Genomic DNA, 14776 nt, shown 5'->3' with positions numbered 1-14776 from the left:
GACACAAAACCTGATGCAAGAGTTGTGGATAGTTGTGGGTAGCTTGACAACATTTTCATATTTTGGTTATAACTTACGCATACAATATTGGATTCAAGGTCTATAACTAGAAATGAATAGCACAATGAGAGTTATAAATCTGAGCACTAAGAGAGTCAATTCTATGTAAATTTCAGTTTCTTGCGATTAGCCACCACTACTGAGATAGATAGCCAGTAGGGGCACATCGTAAAGGAGCTTCATCTTCAAGGGGTATCTCCTTGGATGGAGAATTGGCACTCGGTCAAGCGAGATGCCTGTATCCACCCAAGAGGAGGCCTAGACACCCTTATCATAGATAGATTAGAGCTATCATTGAGCATCACAAAAGATAGTTGCCAAGTCATCTCAATTACACAAAGTTATCCTGAGGGTGATACTTCACAAAGGAAAAGAGAATTTCTATGTTTTTCTCTTCTTAGTATCACTTACATCTACAGCACAGATATGTTCCTACAGAGACCTAATATTTAGTCTCATAGGCATATCTTTTATCCTTTAAGATGAGGGGTACAATTCATTGTATGTTTTGGTGTGGTCTCATAGGCCACATTAGCCTTTCAAAGACATTAATACTCTCTCTCTCTCTCTCTCGTCTTATACTTTTATTTACACGTTAATGGTGATCCTGGTTTAAGAGCGAGCTCAAGAACTATAAACAAATTTAGAAATTCAAGTAGTGCAAATTTCTATTATATCACATCACACTATCCCCAAAGGGGTAAGGGAATTACTTTATGTGCACTCGATATGCACACTTCTTTTATTCACATGATAGAATTTTCAATTTGGTGTACTCCATAATCTACTATGGTAGGTAAACCACAACTATTCTAGAGCCTTGTCACACCAAGGGCAACAAGGCTAGTGGGGTTTCCCTTTCATATGCTTATCATGATGGCTGCGACCACTCACATAGTGATAATTTAGGAGAGGACAAAAAAAATACATTTATGATGTTAGCTGGCAAGCACTACAAATTAGCAATTGAACAACTCACAAGTGTTGCCCTTCCGAGCACATCATGTTTACACACCACCTCGAACGGCCAGGGCAAGGCAAATATTGTCAAAAGCTTTCTCTACACAAAGATGCCCCCAAGTTTTGACAATGAGAAGGGGTTGGCCCACTGGTTATAAAGATCTTTAAGTTGTGGTTTAGCGTGCAATCCCTAGTGCCCCTTCATAATCATCCAAAAGATCTCGAGCTTTGGGTTCTTTAATGCTTTCTTTCACTAGTTGACTATCAACGTCAACCCTGCCCCCGATTGAGTGAGCTCGGTCAACATCAGTGAGCATCAAACGACTCATCAAACAGAGCTAAATGGCTGGAACAAGGCCATCCGCAATTCCTTACCGAGAAGCTTTGATCCCACAGTAGGAAGCATGCACCTAGCAGGCAACATAAGCTTACAATGGTTGAGTGTCACAAGCCCTGTCCTAAATTGCTGAATCCTGTTACCTCAAGGAACGAGATATTTTGTACTCCCAATTTGTTACCTTGTTAACCAGGTCATGTAAAAACACTTCCAGGTGGTAGAGATGGTTAGCTTTAGGATTATGACACATTGACAAAAATAGGATGCCCCAGCATCATTGCAATTGAACATAGCATCCATTGATTCTTGCAGAGGTGCTGTACCTTACCACACATTCTAGGAAAATTCTTTTACCTTCTCGATTTTATTTGCAATGCACTCAATTTTGCAGCAGGAAATCTATGTGAACATGTACCCACATTCTTGAAATGGAATCTGATGCAACAATGTAAGTAATCCAAAACAATAACTTTCCAGGATGTGATTCCCGGCACTTGGAGGCTAAAGCTCTAAACCGTTTACACAAATGCCTTTAGAAGCGAAGATAGATATCACCGCAGCATAGTGAATTTTTTCTGTACCTTTTGGCAACATGAAGCTTGCAGTATGCTTCTGCTGAAATCTCTCTCAGTACTCCCCGGATAAGCTTGCAGCTCTATTACCAGAGATGAATTTTGCAGCTCTATTACCAGAGATGAATTTTATAGAACGTGATGCAAAATCCTAGGCTAGGGAACTCTGCTAACTAATGACCTCTGAAGATTCTAAGCAGGGAGAACATCGATCTCTTTGTTTGTGTGTTGCTGCTTTGACCTGCAGCTTCTTTGTTCATATTTGCATGCTGATCATTTGGAGTCTCTTCTAATTTAACTTGGTCAGCAACTTGCATCTCTTCTTGGCCATGCGTTCCACATTCAGCCCTAGGTCTTTCTGAATTCACCGCCTCCCCTTGGTCAATTCCAGGATTTTCTGAGCCATTAGTTTCAGAAACAGAATCCTGGGATGTTTTATATCTCTTTGCTTCTGCGTTGCTGCTCTGAGCTGTAGCTTCTTTGTTCATGTTTGCATGCTGATCATTTGGAGTCTCTTCTAATTTGACTTGTTCAGCAACTTGCATCTCTTCTTGCCCATGCGTTCCACATTCAGCCCTAGGTCTTTCTGATTTTACCACCTCCCCTTGGTCCATTTCAGGATTTTCTGAGCCATTAGTTTCAGAAACAGGGTCTGGGGATGTTTTATATCTCTTTACTTCTGTGTTGCTGCTTTGAGCTGCAGCTTCTTTGTTCATGTTTGCATGCTGATCATTGGAAGTTTCTTCTAACTTGACTTGGTCAGCATCTTGCATCTCTTCTTGGCCATGCATTCCACATTCAGCCCTAGGTCTTTCTGATTTCACCACCTCCCCTTGGTCAATTTCAGGGTTTCCTGAGCCATTAGTTTCAGAAACAATATCCACTATTGAATTTGACCTATCACTCACATCCATGTCAGTCACGTAGACCTGATATCTCACTTTGAAGTTTCCCGTGCCTAACTTCTTGAGCGTTATGCCTTCCATAGACCTTAAAACTTTACAAAAGTTACGGTAGCCATGATAGCGTTCGTTGATATCAATATTTTGTAATCTTAATTCTCTGCCCAGCTCAGCCAAACTGAGGCCTTGTCTTGCCTTTAAAATACGAAAAATCTGGTTTGAAACTTCAGTAGGGGTGGGCTGCACTTTGCTGCAGCTTGGAGCTGATATCCAGTCTTGGCCAACCAGATCCTCACTTACAGCTTGAACAGATCCAATCCCAGCATTACTGGCATTCCTTTCAACACTGTCTTCACTGACTTGTGATTCCTGATTATTTGCTGGAGCAGTATCTTCATGAAGCACTGTGATGCCATGAATAGGGGTCCGACCCCATAACCCTTCACCTTTTGCGATATCTGGCCATACCCAGACTTTACTTGCAGCAGTGACAAGAGCTGTAGCCATCCCTTTGTGGGTTTGACAAGCAAGTAATATATTGTACCTCAGCATCTTTAGTTTGTGGAGGAGAATTGCAAAATCACTATCTCCAGATATCAGGAAAACATGTGCAGGGGCCATGTGTTCGGTTGCCCAAAGAAGCACATCAGTAAGTAGAACACGATCACAGGAATTTTTGCCACCTGCCACACGACATTGACAGTATCAAAATTGCCATTCCTGGTGATTCCTGGCCCATAGCGAGTAATGGAAAGAGAGCTTGCAATAAATAAAGAATTCTGATAGAAATGACTTTGTTCTTGCCTGTATTGCTTCAGTAATACAAACCTCACATACACACAAATTTACGCCCATAATTTAATCATTTCTTACAATTAATTAAGAAGTTTCCCCACCTGAAGCAACACATTTGTACCACCATACCCAGAATAAGAGGTTACTAGAATTTCAACCATCTGATATAAATACAACTTACCTCTTACAGTAGATTTGAGAAGGTTCCCCAACTCAAGCACTACATTTGTTCCTCAACATCCACTATAACAGTAATCCAACTTCATTTGTGTGATACAAAAAACATGTCACAAGACCAAAAAGCACCATAGACTACACCACGAACAATGCGATAATCACTGCAGTGAAAAAACATGAAATACAGCTGTGTGCTACATTTGTTCCTCAACATCTGGTATAAGATTAATCAACTTCATTTGTGTGATACAAAATCAATGTCACAAGACAAAAGCACCGTAGACTCCACCACAAACAATGCAGTAAAAAAAATGAAATACAGCTGTGCACTACATTTGTTCCTCAACATCCAGTATAAGAGTAATCCAACTTCATTTGTGTGATACAAAATCAATGTCACAAGACGAAAACGCACCATAGACTGAATGACGAACAATACGAAAATCAATGCAGTAAAAAAACATGAAATACAACTGTGCAAATAAGCATTCATTTCTCTTTTTGGCCCTTCTTGCAATGCCCAACACAAAGGTTGGACATAAAAGATTAGGCTGAGGCAAAGATTGATAGATGGGATGAAGGTCAAACATAACAGCATCAGGCCAGGCACAAGATTGATAGAAGGGCATCATCATACTTCTGAACCTTCATCAAGCAGTCAAAATCTTCATGGAATTTTACATTGGCATGTGGATGAGTAAAGAATCGATTCCCTTCTTAACCTTCATCAAGCTGTCAAAATCTTCATGGAATTTTACATTGGCATTTGCACGAGCAAAGAGTTGATTCTCATTTGGATGAGATCTTCACTGACAAAGACAACCTGCTGCTAAGAGAGTCTAACACAGATTGCTTGTGGTAGATCCCAAGGACTCATCGCGCAAATTGCCTTTATTGGAAGCCCATGAAGCAAGGTTTATAGAAGGTTCAAGCAATATATAATCATTGGATGAAGGATCAAGTATGGAGACTCTCATGAGGACGTGAATTTCTTTTTGCTTTGCTTAGCATTTGATTAAAAGTTAATCAAATGTGCTCATGTGACTTGCACATGTGAGGTGCAAGTTAATTATTTCACAGTGTGGGACCCAAGACTCCAAAATATCAGTTGATACCAAAGGCAAAAGTCCTAATAAGTTACGTATGACAAGTACTAGGTGGTACTCGGTGTCAGATTTGGGCCTAGTCCAATTTATTAGCCATTAATATCAATGCTAATATTAGAGACCAGGCATTAATTAATTGATTAATGCCAGCCTAAGGATCAATAACTGCTCAAGGATGCTTGGAAAACAAGTTGGCCTAGCCAATTTAATCATTGGCTGGTGAAATTAATTTTTTGAGTACTAGAATAATTATACAATTAATTTCAAGAATTAATACACTGAAATTTGATTTAATAAGCTAGATAATGCTAGAAAATGGGATTAGAAAGCTGCCATTTGACAAAACTTGCCCATGCAAGTAGGAAAAACGTTTTTGGGGGCTGGTAGAAATCTATTCTAGCCATTATGAGAGAGGAGACTGTTAGAGAGCAAGGAGATACTGCTAATGTGATTCGCAACCACCAAGGACCAGTCCTACAACAGATGCTGCTGATGTGATTCACAACCACCAAGGACCAGCCCTACAGCAAATGACAGAAATTTCGAGCCCTCCAGGTGGAGATGACACTAGCCCAAGGTCAAGGGCCAGCCCTACAGCAAATGACAGCAATTTCGAGCCCTCCAGGTGGAGATCACACTAGCCCAAGGTCCTTTTGGTACGAGTGATAGCATACAAGAGGGGGCAATAGCTTTTCCTAAGCTATAGTTGACAGCTTCCATGCCTATCTGAGTAGGGCAACAACAATTTTTCAGTATTTCTCACAATGAAACTCGGAATTTCTCTCTACAACATTCTCTCTCATTTCCTGACCGTCTCTCAAGTTATCTTAGCAAAATTTAGCCATTTGAGTCATAGAGATGGAGATATTGAAAAATCTATGTTGTAAACTCTAATTTACAATAGAAATTAGGGTTTGACAACCACCTTGGGATGCATGCTCAAAATTAAGGACATAGGACTTAAATTCCAACAGCGAAAATTAAAGAATTTTTGAGAGACCAACCAATCAATGTCAATTTAGGGCTAAATTTGTCTCGCAAGCAGCAAGGTGAAAGCCAATTCCCCATGCAAACCAAGGGGCAAATTGGTTTGAAGGCTTATTGGTCAGTTTTGAAAGCAAAAGGCACTCGAATTAGCGGAGGAGATCAGAAAATCTCAATTGTACTCCATCCATTTGCAATAAAAGTTAAAGAACTACTACAAGGGGCATCAGTTTTGGGGCCAATAGGCTATCCATTGTCTGAGATTAAAGTGATGATGTGTGCATTTTAATTCATGTGAATTTTATGCTTGCTGTAATTAGTATTAAATCAAGTTAGTACCACCCTATCCAAGGAGAAAGACTAGTTTTAAGGTTCCATTGTCAAGATACCATCAAATCCCTTGAATTGGTGGGCCCAAAACACCTGATTGAAAGTCAAAAGCTTTGCTCTGGTGCTAAAATTGTCTGTAGCTAAGCATTACAGCAAGAATGTCTTCAGACAGTGAGATGGGATCAAGCGGGGATGATGCCTCTCAATCTAGAAATTCTTGAAGTGCTGGGGGAAATGCAATGCCTCGTCTTGGACAAGGCATGGACAACAAAGTGATAATGTTGGTTTAGACCAAAATGTGGGTCCTTTTAAGCCTTTAGAAGCTGATGATCAACAAGAGGAAGAGGAATTCAATGATCAATTTAAAGATCAAGCTTCAACTAAGGACATCAACTGAAATGTTTGTGAGATTGGCAAATGATCATCAATTCATGCGCTTTTTGAACCCCTTAAAGGAGGGTAGCAAAGGCAAAAAGAGGAAATGGTCTTCAAGAGCTTCGGGATAGCAAGATGTACCGAAGAAAGAGTCAATACAACAACATGATGTTCCGAATGTGGGTAGTGAGTGTAAGGCTTAAGCAAATGATGCCAAAGGGACAACTTATGCATACGCAAGGCCAACTTGGAAGTGCCAATCCAATACTTTTTGGATAGCAAGGCATATGCAATGATGAGGTACCCAAGGTACTTTGGTGGTGGCACTAGTTTCCATGCTATGGTGGGTCAAGGACTGCATACAGGGATGTATGGCACAACTCCTTATGATATGCAGCAACCAATGCATGGTGTGCAAGGCCCAATGTATCCAAGTATGGCTGAAAATATGCATAATCCCATATACAGCAATGTTGGCATGATGTTGGGGTACAAAGTGACAAGTTTGGCAATGCATACATGCAGCCCACTGTGTTTGGAACTCATGATATAAATGCTGATCATGCAAATGCTCCATATAGTGTTTGGAACTCATGATATAAATGTTGATCATGCAAATGCTCCATATAGTGTTGGTCATGAGAAAAAATGCAACTACTAATGCTTGCATGAGGAAAATGCAGCTGGTAATGCATGCGATGTATGGAAAAATGTATCTTTTGTGGGCAAGACAGTACCAGGCAGGCAGGCTGTATTTTTCACATTTATTACAGCTGCTCAATCAGCCACTTATAGTGGCATTTTGCCAGATTTGACAAGTCGGCCAAATTTGGCAAAGTGCTAGATTTGGCTGGCTGACTTGCCATATTTCTCCATTCTTTTGCTAGCTATTTATAGTCCATTTTGGCCTGCCCTAGGTCGATGGGAGAGATCCAGCTCGAGAAGATACACCAACGACCTTTGTACATCTGTCCTCTTTATTCAGCATTCATTGACAACAGATACCTAGGTTCTTCTATCTCTTTTCTCTCTCCCTTTCTCTCGTGTACATTGTAAGTCTTGTCCATACGCTTCCACATTCGTTGCACTCTAACATGGTATCAAAGCAACATAGAAAGGCTGATAGACCTGATTAGGAGGATTCTTCGTGATAAAAGTTTGAGTTTTCAACCTTTGAAAGTTGCAGAGACACGTGTGCAAAGAAGAAGCGAAGTTACTTTTTTTTTTCTTTTTTTTTGTTTGCACGTCCTTATTGTTCATGGAGGAGGAAAGGCTTCATTTTCAACCTTTTACTGCTACAGATTTTGAGTTTTCAACACCTCCACCGAGTGGAAACTCTTTGAGGACAAGCAAAGGAAGCGGCAGGCAACTATTGCTGGTCATGTGCTTCTCTCTCTCTCTCTCAATTGGATTAGAGCCATTATCACAAGACACCATAGACTCACCACCAGGCATATCAGTGAAGCAGCTAGGAACCGCATCATAGCTGAGATCATGTGCAGATCTTGAGACCAGCTACAGCCCATAGTCCCCACCACACTTTTGTACATGGCTAAATCAGATCTGGTTCTCCTTTCCTTTCCTTTTCTTTTCTATCGATGGAACAACACTACACATGGTTCAACCCTAGTATAGCCCCATCGTATAGTTATTTTCAGTATTGTTTCATAGGCCACCCACTTACTTGTAATGTTATCTTCACCTTACTGATGAGATGACATTAGACATGGATGTAATCTGGATTTTGTCTCATAGGCCACATTGGCCTTATGTAGACGTTAATATATCTTTAATTCTTTCTTTTCTCTCTCTCTCTCTCTCTCTCTCTCTCTCTCTCTCTCTCTCGTGCCAATTAGAGCCTCAATTGTGATTTTAAATGTTGTTGTTGACCTATTCTCGGGATGTATGCATAGAAATCTCAGCCAGCTATGAAGGGTTGCTACTGTAAATCAATGAACTAACAGCCAATTGGAAGACATCTTGTGGTCTACAAGAAGGGTGAATTGTATGCAACAGGAGAAGTCTCAATTTGGCTCCTTCGCCACTCAAATCAACGGGCAAATTGAAGATTAGGGTTGCTGGTTGCTGTAGACAGCACATTGTTCCAGGATTGTCAAAGATTGTGCTTTGATTTGCTAGATTTGGGGGAGATTCCAATTGAAGAAACTTGGAGGAATTTTCGAGTTCTTGACATCGTCTTCGAATATCAAAGCTATGGCTTGTTTCTATTGTACTCATCATCTTCTAGAGTAAAGCTTAAAGAAAAACCATGCGGGGTGCTGGTGTTTGGAGCCACTCTGTATTAGATGTTCTCTTTGGTTTGGTAAAGTGCTGAGTTTATTGTTCTACGTGAAAGTTTCTTGTTGTAATCATTTGTAAATCAGGGATCCAGTACTCTTTTGGGCAAAGAAGACTGGTTTCAGCATGTGTAACATGAATTCTTCACATTTTTTCTCCCTATGTATGGCAGCTTTGCTACAACCATTTAAAGAACACATTATACCTTCCAATGTCTAGACTGGGCACTTGCAAACATATGGTAGTTACCATGGCTTCTAAGGCACTTAAAACTTGCTGTATATGGATTCCATTTCTTGAGCATATCTCTGAGTGCCCCCTTTGCAATGTTCTTTTTTTTTCTCTTTTCTCTTATGTTGTGCAGTCTATTACAGCAGTTTTCTACACTTTCATCCCTACATCCACTTCTAACATGGTATCAAACATTCATGTTCAGGCTCTGGGTGCTGTTTTCAGCTGTGGACAGTCTGCCCTCACACCTATCTGCTGCTGATCAGCCTCGTACTGTTTGCTGCAGCCCAAGCAACCTGTCCTTGGTACAAATCAGCCTGATTTTCAGCCCATGTTGATTGTGCTTAATCTCAGCTACCTGCATTTTTTGTTTTCTGCGTTATTTTAATACTGACACCTGCATTTAATACTTGTCCGTCTGTATTTTGACCTACAGCTGCTGCATTTCCAGCATTTAAAGCTTGTAGAGACAGTGTGTCAACATTCTGATTGCTTTCACCCTGATTATCTCATATTTTGCAGTCATTTACTGATCAGCTCATTTACACTACATGTGAACTTAACATCTATGCAGTCTATGTTGTGTTTGGCTGTACTCTCTCTCTCTCTCTCTCTCTCTCTCTCTCTCTCTCTCTATGCTCTCTAGATGGCTCCTCCCTACTATTCTATTGATGGCAAACTTCACGGCCTTGATTACTTAACATGGAGTGCTATTATGAAAGCATGATTTGTGAAAAAGCGATTATGGTACATAGTTTTTGGAGCCATTGAGCTGCCTCGGCCTCCCACTCCTCTTCTAGCTGATTGGGACCAAGACAACCATCACGAAGCTATGCTTACATGGGATTCTAATGATGCCCGTGTGTATTCTACTCTTCTCCAATGTATCTCTAAAGAGGTTCTACCAGCGGTCAACTCCTATAGGACAACTCTAGCCATATGGAAGAAGCTTCCAATGTTATATAAGGCTCCCTCGACCATGCCTGCAGTTACCCTCTATGGACAGCTCTAGTAGATGAAATTTAAGCCTAAGGATACTATCTAGTCTTTCTTACTTCGTGTTGCACAACTAAAAGATTAGCTACGGCACATGCAGTCCACACTTCCAGAGGCTCATCTTGTTGGGACTGTGCTCTACAAGCTCCATCGGAGTTTGATGGAATAGCCAATGCTTTACAGGCCCAGACATCATCAACGGCGAGCTTTACCCATATGTCCTCGATGCTACTTGAATATGAGGCAACTTTGCAGTTACAGGAAAGATTTCCATCTCAATATGGTGGCTCCAATAAGACATTTGCAGATTCTGAGAGGGGTGACAAGAAGAAGAAGTTGAAGGCCCAATGTTATCGTTGTGATAAGAAGAGACATTTGCACAAGGATTGTAAGGAGCTAGCTACGGTTTAAGGAAGGCGGGAGTCCTATTAGCCTGCCTTTTATTTTGTCAGTTTGTCATCTCTTGGTTGTGAGCCCTAGTCAAAGTCTGACAAGGGCATTTGGAGCTTTGACTATCGTTCTTCATAGTTTTGGTGTGTTTGATAGTTATGCTGCCCTCCCAGATGATTTCCAGTCCCCCCCAAGGTGACTATGATTTTCTAATAACTGCCTAAGTGCTAGATCAGCATTACTGTTACTACATTAAATGCAGTCGGACTGCATTTACTGCAATCAACCAGTTTCCTGCATTTATGGCTATTTATAGCCATGATCAGTTGGCTGTCAGCCATTCACTCTATATATCATAGGTGCTCCATCACATGGCTGCAGTCTTCTCCATCTCCATCATGGGCAACAGACTGCACACTCTCTGTCTTCGTTTCTGTCACTATCGAAGGTGCTGACATCATCATTCAGCCTGATCTAGTCCCCTCGTTGTTGACGCCTTGGCCAGCATGCAAGGACTGATCACAGTCCTCATTGTATTCAGCTTTCTTCTTTGTTTAGTGTAGATTATTCTTCTCTTGCCTTCTCTTCTTCTCTCCTTTTCTCTCCGTGTTCATGACTCTCTTCCGTTGTGCACTCTCACACAGTATCATCACCTACATAAGGACATAGAGTTTACAGCCCAAGAGGATGTAGAGCTAAAACATGCTTTTCAGCTGATTAGCATTCTTAAACAACCCCCAAACACACTTAATTAATAAAAAACCCTAAAAAGGGGAGTGTTCCGAGAGAGTTTTAGTGGTCCCCCAAAAGTCCTAATTCTTTGGGGCACCCTTCAACATCTATAAATAGACAGGCTGCCCCATTCAGCCTTCACCCCTTCTGTGCAGGTTTCCCACCCTTGAGTGCAAATTTCAGCCATCAATCCACACACACGTGGTTGTCCAATCCCAACGACTACTGCCACACCTTCCCTCTGTTGTGTTTGCACCTCTAGTGTGTGGGCCATAGGTGGCAGCCCATCTCCCTCATCAGGCGACCTGCTGCTACGTTTGAACCTCTTCATCACGTAGCGCCAGCTGGCAACAACTACATCTACAACTTGCGTTTGGTGTCTTCTCTCTAGGTAACAGCTTCCTCCATCAAGCAACTCTCCTCCTCATCAGGCGATAGTTGCACACCCTCTTCCACACCTGTCCAGCTTGCGTTTGATGCTCCAGGTCCTCTTGGCACCTGCGTTTGCTACATCCTCTCCATCCTACACTCCGACTGGTGGTCACAGACTTGGGATCCATCTCCGGTGGACACTCTCCGACACTTTGCTCTGCCCTTGAGTATTTGTACACTCTTACATTCATTTACAGTATTCATTCACTTTAGAGTTGTGTTCTTCTGTCACAACTCTATAGAAACAGAATTTGTATCCTTTTTCACTAATTTGTCTATATAATGATTTATTAAAAATTTGTTTCCTTTGCACTAATTAGATATAAAAAAAGTGCATTGGAGCTGGCCACTGATGAGTGGTCACAGGTTATGGTGGACCCACGCGGTGGGTTGGAGAAAAGATAATTCACACTTCCACCTATATGGCCTGATTGGGCGCCTGTGACCAGAACTCACGCATATCAGGGTTAGACTCGCACACAGAAAGGATTGATGCCTTGAAGTGTGGGCTAGATCCGCCAGAACAAACAGTTACAATCAACAAGATGGCATGATCATGAAATGCTTGTACAATGTGCATGTGTAGGCTGAAAGCTTGAACTGCACATTTCTTTGCATAGGAAAGTCACATGAAGATTCTGATACCGTTTTTGCGATGTACACGGAAAAAGCTTTCATATGACACCTATATTGGGGGGTCCCTAAATTTTAGGAGGTCTCTAAATTTTAGGAGTCTCGAATTAGCCTAAAAATGCTAGTCCTAAAAAATAGGGATGTCATTCTAAAGTTAGTAAATTCTGTACTCTGACTGTGCTTACTAAATTTGGTTGTTTCTATTCTTGACAGTATTCAACCCAAAAAGGAAGGCCATAGAGAAGAGACAAGTGTCAAGACACTTGTCACACAAGTTTCCAAGTGTCCCACCACTTGTCACATCTCATGACATGTGGCTGGACACTTGTCTTGTGCTACTCCACTTTTCCCTTTTATACTAGCTCTTCCCCCTCCTATAAATAAGAGCTCGTTTTTCTTCATTCAACATCATTTTTCTTTGCTGTAAACTCATGTACAGCACCCACAGATAGCCAGAAACTGGCCCCATCCATCCCCATCATCATCCCCCACTTCTCCATTAACAAATTCCTCCATATTCCCTCTTCTATCACTGCTGTTTTATAGGACAGCAAGCCTGTAAATTCATTACAGCACCTCTTTCTCGAGCTCTTTCTTCCATTTTAGCAATAAGAAGCAAGCCCTATCCATGTACTGCTGATCAACGATGGAGAAAGGCTGATTTCCCCTCTTTCTTCTCTCATACTGTAAAGAAATCAGTTCTTATCATTGCATAATAGATAATGCATGTGTGTTTGTACATCTTTGCATGATCTTGTAAGAGTGAGAATTACTTCTCCTCACTCTCAGGTTGATTGTAACTGAGCTCTTCCCTAAGGGACTTGGGTTGAGCAGAAATACATTCCTTCGGGGGGGGAGGGGGGGGGAGGTGCGGTTGCCCATCTTCAACCCTCAATCTTGTCTCCATTACTTTTACGTTTTCATGGCTGTAATTTTGTGAGTAATTTTCATTTTCAGCTTTAAGTGTTCATTCTCTTTTATATTAAAACTTGAAAACAAGCGAATATCATAATTGTTAAGCATACTACGTTGTTCGGGGCATTTACAGTGGTATCAGAGCTTTGACTCGGTCCTCACCCCAACACTGGTAGTGCTTACAATTATAAGTTTGTTTGTTTTCAGCCCTTGCATTGAGTACTTGAGCATATTTTTCTTAGAGTCTCAATGGATCAGTCGAGTGTTATCCTTCAAGCCATTCAAAGTCTTAGAGAGAAAAATCAGCAAATTCGTGAGCAACTTCTCAAACTAGAAAAAGTTGAGAATCCCAAAGAATTCAAGGAAATAAGCCCATCTGCTTCAAGGAGATAAAGCCATACCAATGAAAGAAGCCGATCAAGAAGTCCAACTACTTCTAAGAGGCAGTCCCATTCTACTTCAAGACAAAGAAAGAGATCGCATCGAAGCTCATCCTCTTCTTCAAAGTCATCTGGCGCCTACTCTGATGGATCCTCTTCTAGTGACGAAGAGTCACACCCTTCTCGTGGAAGACCTCATCATCGTCAAAGGTGTCGACATTCTTCACCCTTGTCTCCATCTTCATCCCGATCAAGCACTTCATCATCTTCAACCTCAAGATCCGGGCATGGACGAAGGCATAAGAAGAAGAAGAAGACTAAGTCACTATCTCAACTTGAAAAGAAGATCAAGTTCAGTATATATGATGGTTCCCGAAATCCTGATCTTCTTCTGAAGTTTATTCGTCAATTTCAAATTTTGTATGGTCGTGACAAGTATAAAGAAAAAGAAAAGATTAAGTTTGCAGCTTTGCATTTGACCGACTTAGCCCATACTTGGTGGACGGGGTTGGAAAATGAACATGCTGCCCCAAAATCATAGCGATCCTTTGTTCGCATGATACAAAGCCAATTTCTTCCTGTTCATTTCAAAAGAGATGTAAAAATGGAATGGGGTCGGATGGCAAAGGAAAAATGAGTCACTTGGTGACTATACCAAGAGATTTTGGGAGCTACTTTTGAAGGTCCAACATTTCAAGAAGATCAGTAGTTCGGAAAAGCTTAGGAAGTTTCAAGGAGGTTTGCATTTTAAACTTCGTACTGCTCTTAATCATTATCATTGTTCTAGTCTCAGGGAACTCATGGACCATGCTGAGACATGGGAAATGGAGCACAATGGCAACAAATCATTCCAAAAGAATGATAAGAAGAGAGTAGCTGATGATGAGGAGTATTCAGCCCCAAATGAAGAACAAAAACAGCAGCAAAAGCAGCCATCAAATCAAAAGAAGATGAAGCCCTATGCACCTCCTAATGCTCCTCAATTTCGCTCCAATCTATACCCACAAGCAAAGCAACTTTCCGAAGAAGAAAAGCAACGCTTCATGAAAGAAGGGAAGTGCTTTAAATGTGGACAAACAGGCCACATAGCGAAGCAATGTCCAAACAAAGGACAAAGCAAGGTTTCTGACAACAAGCCTAAGTCGCCAGTGAAAATCAATGCTATCAGTGA

At 41.2% G+C, this 14776-nt stretch overlaps 1 protein-coding gene across 1 annotated transcript in view; it reads right to left on the bottom strand.

Annotated features, from left to right (window-relative positions):
- Positions 1 to 794: 794 nt before the first annotated feature.
- The window catches only part of LOC148029529 (uncharacterized), a 58204-nt gene continuing 44222 nt past the window's right edge, over positions 795 to 14776 (bottom strand). The window contains exon 2 of the mRNA XM_087688384.1: positions 795 to 3514. Coding sequence (XP_087544510.1) covers positions 2103 to 3514 — 1412 coding nt within the window. The 3' untranslated portion in view covers positions 795 to 2102. The remainder of the gene's footprint in view (positions 3515 to 14776) is intronic.

The sequence above is a fragment of the Lygodium microphyllum genome, chromosome 11 (assembly GCF_053477565.2).
Source record: "Lygodium microphyllum isolate KBCC chromosome 11, Lygodium_microphyllum_v1.1.10, whole genome shotgun sequence".
Lineage (NCBI taxonomy): Eukaryota > Viridiplantae > Streptophyta > Polypodiopsida > Schizaeales > Lygodiaceae > Lygodium > Lygodium microphyllum.
The sequence above is the reverse complement of the archived record's forward strand: the minus strand, read 5'-3'. Positions and strand labels throughout refer to the sequence as shown.